The sequence below is a fragment of the Triticum urartu genome, chromosome 5A (assembly GCF_056163025.1).
Source record: "Triticum urartu cultivar PI428250 chromosome 5A, HENAU_Tu73, whole genome shotgun sequence".
Lineage (NCBI taxonomy): Eukaryota > Viridiplantae > Streptophyta > Magnoliopsida > Poales > Poaceae > Triticum > Triticum urartu.
Window position 1 is genome coordinate 388,827,084 of NC_141877.1, and position 8,825 is coordinate 388,835,908.

An 8,825-nucleotide genomic window follows, 5' to 3' on the forward strand; every position below is an offset into this window, starting at 1 on the left:
GGTGGTTGGTGGAAAACAGCTTGGTCGGCGGATGATCAGGACCAGAGAAAGAAAAGTTCGCCCACACATAAAGCTCGGCCAGCGCGGGAGTCCTTCATCCCGACGGCTATATAACCGGGGTAAAGTTAAACCCCTCGATCGGTTTCGTCCCGAATCCCAGCTCTCCTGATTCTGAACGCCTCCATGCGCATCTGCTCCTCTTCCCCATCTCCCCGCCTCCTCCTCCTCCAGACCTAAGCCATCCTCCCCATGGATTCCCGGAGGCGCCCCGCGGGTTTCCTCACGCAGGCCAACGCGCTCCTCCGCAAGAACCTCTGCCTCCAGGCAATTCTCCTCCCTTGCCTGTTCGCTTTTATCTACTCTGTGCTGTGTTGATAGTTGATACGCCGCTTTGGGTGCGCCCACCACGTGCTTGTGAGTATGCCTGCACGGTTCTCGGAGACGCAATTGGTTCCCGGTGGGTAGAGCGCGGAAAGTTCCGTTGATCCTGTGTGTTTCGAGAATTTCCAGTGGCGCCGCTGAAATTTTGGCACCAGCCGAGTTCGGCATAAATCTGCTGGTCCAGCTTTTCTAGGATTCGACGGCGTTGCAGACTAGTACATGGCAGCATGGAACGCCGCATGTTTCTTAAAACCTTGATGCCCTTTAATAAGATTTCTTGTAGGCATGCACATTCTTATAACGCAGTAATGCAGCATCTGACCCTCTTCATGGCTGACTGCGATGCAGAAACGGAACCTCAAGACAAACATCGGCATCACCATCTTCCCGATCCTCATCTGCGTTCTGCTCCTCGTGCTCCAGAACATCATCAACAATGAGCTCGACAAGCCCAAGTACAACTGCGGTTGTGCCTGCGTCGACACCGACATGTACGGGACCTGCAGGAAGAGGGAGTGTGGCGTCCAATACTCGACGCTGGAGCAGGTCTGGAGCTGCGCGATTCCCAGCCCGCCGCGGTGGCCAGCACTGATTCAGGTTCCCCAGCCTCAGTTCCGGGCTGTCAGAACCGTCTCCCAGCCATTTGATGATTTGCCCGATATGTCATGCCGTGACTCTTTGTCTTGCCCTGCCAGTGTCCTCATCACTGGAAAGGACCGAAGGTTTGCTGAAAGTACGTGCTTCCACAATGCAACTCTATGCATACCAACTGTTCATAATTAAGATCGATGTATCTTACTTGTTGAGTACTTCCCATTTTCCAATTGACAGGTGTTGCAGGAGGTCTGTTTCCTGTTTTCGCTCCCACTCTTAATGTGACAGATTATCTTGATGCTCTCTCCAGGATAGTTGTTGTGAGTTCCTTCTATGCCCAATTAAGCTTTTTCTCTTGTATAAGTTGCATGGCTTCTTTTGTTGTGTTTACGGAAGTACTGGTTGTGTTGATTTGTCTCAGGGTTCAGACACCATTCCAGGGTATACACAATTGGTAGAGCCTGCATTTTCTTCTTCGGATACTTTGTATCTGCTCCAGCCTCAGTGTGTGCCCTACTTGTCGCAGACCATTTCATATAATGCCGGGGGCATACCCCTCCTGCTAAGTAAGTTAAAACTTCCTTCCGTAAGGTATTTAATTTACAGTTTTGTATTGGGAAACTTAAATTAATTTACTGGAAAGTAGCTTAAGTGTAGATATGTGACGTACTGTTTTACACCAAAATTTATCTGCATTTGAAGGAACTCTATTTAGATGTGGACTTTCAATAGTTCAGTCTTTGATGGGTCCTTCTGTTTCCTCGAATACGCAAGTGACCTGCACATCTTTGTATTAGAAAGAAGAAGACCACAGAATGACAAATACAATAACACCCTAGGCTTCAAAATGACCGACAAACATAAAAGAAGATGAGAAAATACAGAAACACCAAAAGGTCCAAACTTTGCAAATGGCAGTTACTGTGGACTAGCAGAACAACCTCGTACAGCTCTAAGTGTTGGGTGACTGCGAGTGCCTTTACATGGATCTTATGTTGGAATATTCATAACTAGTTAAAGTGCATGCCCTTTTTGTGTGGAAAATAACTGAAGCATGCAAATATCTAAAAAAACATACTTCTGTATAAAGATTCTCCTAATTATATATATTATATACTTGACAGTCGGTGTAGCTTCTGTTTAGCGGTGGCAGGGTAAAACATAGTGGTTCAGAATGATGGTCTAGAGTAAAACAAGCGGTATTGTGCAGCCGAGAGAGCAACGGTACCTTTGTAGCGATGTGAGGTAGCAACTGTAGCAATGTGTAAGTTGAAATTGCAGTTTTGTTTGACAATATGTGTGTATTATGTCCCGTAAATAAATACATAGTATTTATTCCATGTTAGTTTTTTTACAACAAACCTTTCTGCATATACAGTTATACACATAACTCAAAATGATGAATATTTTCATAAATGATCTGGGAATATAGCGTTCGCTATAGCACCCACTATCCAATATCCGTTATAGTGAAGCTAATCCACTACAAAGAATACAAACCTGCTATCCGCTATTCAAAACATGGATTATAAATAATTCATAATTCACTTTCACATTTTCTTGTTTGCATTCTGCTTTTAATACAATCAGACAGGAACAAATTGACTAGTTACTATGTTAGAGAAAAACTAATTGTGAATCAGTGGATTTTGTATCTTGGTATGGTTATAATTACTGGTACTGACTACGGAACACTGACTTTTTGTGTAGTCTGTTTGACCAGAATAATTAGACATGTTAATCTTTTGTTTGGATTCTTTTTTAGACCTGCTATTATTGCTGCTCTGACGTCTTTATGAAATGAACCAGATATACAGTGTGTTGAAGGTGTGTTGTTGTGGCGTGAGAGTACATCAGTTATCAATGATGTATTATTAAAGGGTTATATACAAAGAGGAGGAAAAACAAACGAGTTTATTGCAGGTTATCTTCCTATCTTTGTAGCACCAATTTTTTGCCTCTTTGCATTTGTAGCAGGTTTACACAGCAGTGAGATTTTGTTAAACAATTTCGTAATAACTTCTGATAAACTGGCCCTTGAATGCTGCCCGTGTTCTTAATAATTGCTTGAGCTCATCTACCCAAATATGAGAATGAAATCTCATTAGCAACACTTATTTTGCATCCATGTATAGTTTATAGTTGTGTTCTTCTTTGCAGGTTATGACTTCTTGAGCTCAACGGAGTATGGCCTCGGTATAAACGTGTGGTACAACTCTACCTATGGCGGTAAAACCGCATTTTCATTTATCGCAGCATTACGAGTTCCACGCTTGGTGAATGCTGTATGTGCTCTGTTTCCCATTAATTCATCTCTGAGTATTTCCAATTTATTGTGGAACATGGCAACTTTTCTTACATCGTGTTCGTTTCCTACAGGTATCCAACGCATATCTCAAATATATCCGAGGACCTGGGATGGAAGTGTTATTGGAATATGTAAAAGATATGCCCAAAGTTGGAACAAGTTATAGGTTCGACCTCTCTTCTCTTATCAGTCCGCTATTCTTCACATGGATCGTTGAACTGCTTTTCCCAGTGAGTATGATGAGATGTAACATTCCTTAAGTGCACTCAAAAGGGCTGGGCGTATTACAGAGTCAGTAGAGCTTGGAAATTAACTCTCCTTTCCAGGTTATGTTGACGTATCTGGTGTATGAAAAGCAACAAAAGTTAAAAATTATGATGAAGATGCAAGGTCTGAAGGACGGACCTTACTGGATGATATCTTATGGTTATTTCTTCATTCTATCGGTTGTGTATATGACATTTTTTGTGATTTTTGGATCCTTGATAGGTAATGAGTTTTCACAATTTATTTACGAGTATTCTTGAAAGAACCAATTTTACTCATGAAGCTGCTTTTGTGGGAAAAATATATATGTATTCCAAATTGACCTTATTTTGTGCAGGTCTCAATTTCTTCAGAGTCAATAGCTATGGCATACAGATTGTTTTTTTCTTTGTCTATATAAATTTACAGATTGCTTTTGCCTTTTTTGTGGCATCTTTCTTTTCATCTGTCAAGATAGCCACAGGTCAGTGACTTAAACCTGTAATATCGAAGTCTAAATTTTCTTCTTGGAATTGACAAATTTCGTCTACCCCCCTGCTGCAGTGATTGGTTACATCTATGTATTTGGCTCTGGCTTACTAGGGGCCTTTCTTTTCCGCTTTTTTATTGAGGACATAAATTTTCCCCGTAAGTTGCTGGCCTAGCCAATCTGCAATTCGATTTATATGTTATATGGCCATATGAGTAACAAGGTTCATATTGTCTACTCAGGTGGTTGGATATTAGTTATGGAGATTGTCCCAGGATTTTCGCTCTATCGAGGACTGTATGAGCTTGGTCAATATGCATTCTCTGGAAATGCTATGGGAGCCACTGGCATGACGTGGGAAAATTTGAAAGACCCAATCAATGGAATGCGTGATATCTTGATCGTAATGACTGTAGAATGGGCATTGATGCTTGTGTTAGCATTCTATTTGGATCAAGTCTCTTCAATAGGTGGCAGTGTAGGAAACCCCTTACTCTTCTTTAGATGTCTGCAGAAGAAACATGCACCACCATTACAAAGTAGCTTTGTGCAGCAGAATCATAAAGTAGCCGTTGATATGGAGAAAGAAGATGTTGCTCAAGAAGTAGGTTACCTGCCATAGTTTGGCACTTCCATCTTTTTCTACAGCACATTTGTATTAATACTCGTGCTTTGATATCTATTCAGAGACAAGTAGTTGAGCAATTATTGATGGATTCCAATGCAAACCAAGCTATCATCTGTGACAATCTGAGGAAGGTTTATCCTGGAAAGGATGGAAACCCAGACAAGCTGGCTGTGCGAGGATTATCTTTGGCCCTACCAAAAGGCCAATGCTTCGGAATGCTTGGCCCAAATGGAGCTGGGAAAACATCATTCATTAGTATGGTACAGTACTGAAACAGCATGCAGTGGCATTTTTCGTGGAAGTTGCGTAAAGTATTGCCACACACCTTGATTAACTTTGACCTGATCTTTCCTCAGATGGTTGGACTTACTAAACCTACATCTGGTACTGCTTATGCACATGGAATGGATATAAGGATGGATATGGATAACATATATACAAATATGGGCGTGTGCCCACAGCATGAGTATTTATACTGCAACTTATAGCTCATCTGGCCATTAGCTTTCTTTACCACATCACATTGTCTTCTCATGGTAACTGGTCTTGTCTGAAATGCAGCTTACTTTGGGAAACATTGACGGGAAAAGAGCATCTATTCTTCTATGCTAGGTTGAAGAATCTTAAAGGTGCTGCATTAGTGAAGGTACATCTAATCTCTGTAACTTTGTTTTGGTCTAGTACTTGCATTTCATTTTAAGAGAATTCAAACTGCTATCTTCATTCATCAGCCATATTATTCAGCATCTCAATGTATGTACAGTATTATTCTTCAGCATTGCTGGCCCCATTTAAACACATCAACTTTTCTTTCATTATCAGGCTGTTAATGATTCTCTGAAAAGTGTAAATCTGTTTCATGGTGGTGTTGGTGATAAGCAAGTGGGAAAATACAGCGGAGGCATGAAAAGAAGGCTCAGTGTGGCAATATCATTAATCGGAGACCCCAAAGTACTCTTCTTGCTTTTATGTTTCAAGTTTCAACCCTTACTGTAGAAATTTATTTGCAAATTGGTTCTGAAGCTGAAGGAAACATTCCTTAGGTTGTCTACATGGATGAGCCAAGTACAGGACTAGATCCGGCATCAAGAAATAACCTGTGGAACATTGTGAAGGAGGCTAAGAGAAACCGTGCAATTGTTCTTACTAGTAATTATGATTCTTTTCCCTGTCCACTCATGCATCTCCATCATAGACTCTCCTGTCCACCATTTTACTGCATCTGAAAATAACAATGAATATCATCTGTTCAAATGCATCTGACAGCACACTCGATGGAGGAGGCAGAAGTACTTTGTGACCGACTTGGCATATTCGTCGATGGCGAGTTCCAGTGCCTCGGAAACCCTAAAGAGGTACATTATCTTCTTAAACCTTATAAAAATTACTGTAGCAACACTTCTAAAAATATTTATCACTATAATGCCATACAGCTGAAGGCAAGATACGGGGGTGCATACATATTTACTGTGACAACATCTCCAGAACAAGAGCCGGAGATCGAAGAGCTAGTCCATCGTCTATCACCAAGGGCAAACAAGATCTACAGTCTTTCTGGCACTCAAAAGTTTGAGCTGCCGAAGCAGGATGTGAGAATAGCCGATGTCTTTCATGCAGTTGAGAGGGCGAAAAGCAGGCTCAGTATACATGCCTGGGGTCTCGTTGACACTACCTTGGAGGATGTCTTCATCAAGGTTGCCAAGGGATCACCGGTGTTCAATGATGTTGCATAGATTGTAACCTGGAGAGTGTCTTCGTCATGGACGGCCAAGGGACCCCAACCCCAAGCATTCCATGTGACTTCGTAGATAATCTTGTGAGTTCATAGCATGTAGGCTGTGCTAGGGTAAAAAATCATAGCATGTAGTTTTTTTTAAGGGAAAACCTTATTTATCTATGATTTTTTATGTGGTTCAACTTTTCGAGAGAAAGTGCAAAAAGGAAAAAGGAAAAACAGAGACAGATTCTTGACAGTGTTATTGCAGAGCAGAATCGTTGGTTACTTTAGTTTGTCAGATAGATTTATTTCCTGAACACTTTCTGAAAGTGAAATTCCATTTTGCATTTCCGAACACCTTGTTCAATCCCCAAGCAACTTAACATTTTGTATTTATTTATTTCTAAGGTTTTAAATTTGAATCACTCATAGTTTGTAAAATCTTTTGACATGATGTTGATATTTTTTAATATAAATTTGGTCAAACTTTGTTGAGTTTGACTTGACACAAATCTAATACGCGAAGTGAAAAAGGACTAGAGGTAGTATTTTGACGGGATGTGTGAAAATTATATGTATATATTTTTTCTTGGAAGATACTTTTATAATACAACAAACATTGGGATTTATACTTATATTCTAGCTGAAGTTAAAGGTAAAAAAAAGTTGGGTATGTCTAAACGTCATTCCTTTTTAAATCAGGAGAGAGCATTTGTAAAACAAAGCATTTTCATCATATTTTGCTTCATGTATTCTGTAAATATATTAGTACTTTGGTGAGTGTTTGACAAAAAACTACCACAATTGGGGTTTCCGTCCCATAGAACTACCACTTTTTTAAAAGTGGCTGATAACTACCAAAAAATTGGAATCGCGTGACTAAAAACTACCAAGTCGACGAAACGACCGTTTTAGAGCGTTTAAACCCGATTCTGACAGCAGTGGCCCACATGTCAAGTGGACGCCAACGATAATGGCTAACGGCGCTCGCGCGTAGCCGTTAGGGTCGGTCGTCGGTCGCACCTGGTCGGACCAGGACTAAGCTGGCCGACCGGGCCGCTCGTCCCCACCTGCTCCATCACTCTCCCTCGAGCTCTTCTCCTAACCCTAGCCGGCGGCGTTCATGGCAGCGATGGATGCAAACTCCGGCGCTGAATCGCTTGGAGGCATCCCCCCCGACATGGTGGGAGGCGCTGTTGCCGGCTTCTCCGAGGTTGATAAGTGGCTAGGCAGCACAAGCTTCGTGGTTCCACAGCCTTCCCAACCGCAATGACAGCCGTCCCAGATGTCGGTGAGGCCGCCTCCGGTTGTAGTACCGTCGACGAGAAGAAGCGTAGGTCGAGGCCGGCGCAAGCTTCCTCGTCCTGATGGCGGAGCGAGGTATGGCAACTGATTTCTCATAGTGTTTATGTAATTTTAGGTTAATTTTAGAAGCATGGTATATAGGCTAGTTGCACACTTAGATTCAGATTAGAACCATGTTTGTGCACAATGGTTAATTGAAATCTGTTAGGAACCTTAACATTGTGTTGTGTTTTCAGTGAATCCAAACTGTGAGAGAACTGAAAAATAGTTAATTGTCTGAAATCTTAATATTATCCAGGCTGTTTAATTATAACTATCTTAATCTATGTTGCAGTATTGATGACCCAAAGTGGAAAATTTGGTTTCATTTCCTAGCCAGAGAATCTGTGGTTAGAAGAATTTACCAGTCAGACATATCATATATTACTCTGGTTTCTCTTATTGCGTGTGAGGGCTGTGGAGCTGATGATTATATGTACTATGTTGTTGATGAGGAGAAAGGAATAGAAGGTCTAGAGCATGTTGATTGTGAAGATGATGTGCAGCAGATGTTGATCCAATTAGATAAGGAAAAGATTGTGAACATACGAGTTGTCAGAGCAGATGAGCCTTCTAATGCAGATGAAAATAGAGATAGTTATTTTGCTGAACATTGCATTAACACACAACAAAGTTGCACGAAACTAGTGGATGCAACCAAAGACAAAAAGGATGAGCTTAAGAACAACAATCTTCAGAGAGAAGCTGACCTTAACCATTTTGAAGGTGACACTGATGTGTCTGAATTTCTTTCTGATGAAGATGACAACAATGTGGAATTACATATAGGCTCCTCCTCTGAAGAAGAAGCTGCAATACAAAATAGATCGGTGGTCCAGAAGCTGAAGGCAGTGAGAAATCCTGGTCCAACAAGTAGATCGCACCATGAGGTTGAGAAGAAGGAAAAACCAGATTGGTTTCCTGAAGCAGATGAATTTTGTTTTCCTGGTGATCCTGGAATTAGTGATGAAGAAGCTAAGCTTGAAGGAGCTTTCAAACTACCAAGTGGTAGGAAGAGAAGGTTGAAGAAGATAAAGGAAAGGGTATGGTTCAATGAAAAGCTTCCAGATCCACAAGAACAGCTTTGTAAGGGATTGTGCTTCACCAATGTTTATGT

At 41.3% G+C, this 8,825-nt stretch overlaps 1 protein-coding gene across 1 annotated transcript; it reads left to right on the top strand.

Annotated features, from left to right (window-relative positions):
• The first annotated feature begins 125 nt into the window (after nucleotides 1-125).
• LOC125509132 (ABC transporter A family member 7) lies at nucleotides 126-6,738 on the top strand. The gene is made up of 18 exons (XM_048674021.2): nucleotides 126-324; nucleotides 730-1,114; nucleotides 1,213-1,295; nucleotides 1,397-1,541; nucleotides 2,785-2,898; nucleotides 3,136-3,260; nucleotides 3,355-3,513; nucleotides 3,610-3,772; nucleotides 3,888-4,013; nucleotides 4,094-4,177; nucleotides 4,262-4,623; nucleotides 4,707-4,907; nucleotides 5,004-5,113; nucleotides 5,209-5,293; nucleotides 5,470-5,598; nucleotides 5,691-5,796; nucleotides 5,914-6,002; nucleotides 6,081-6,738. Exons 1-18 carry the CDS (start codon nucleotides 250-252, stop codon nucleotides 6,378-6,380), a joined length of 2,841 nt encoding a protein of 946 aa, XP_048529978.1. The 5' UTR covers nucleotides 126-249; the 3' UTR covers nucleotides 6,381-6,738.
• The last annotated feature ends 2,087 nt before the right edge of the window (nucleotides 6,739-8,825 follow it).

Bases quoted from the DNA above. Each gene is read 5' to 3' on its own strand.
- LOC125509132 (XM_048674021.2), top strand. From the start codon at position 250: ATGGATTCCCGGAGGCGCCCCGCGGGTTTCCTCACGCAGGCCAACGCG. The intron at 5,599-5,690 runs GTACTCTTCTTG...AACATTCCTTAG, and splicing joins CATTAATCGGAGACCCCAAA to GTTGTCTACATGGATGAGCC. The intron at 6,003-6,080 runs GTACATTATCTT...AATGCCATACAG, and splicing joins GCCTCGGAAACCCTAAAGAG to CTGAAGGCAAGATACGGGGG.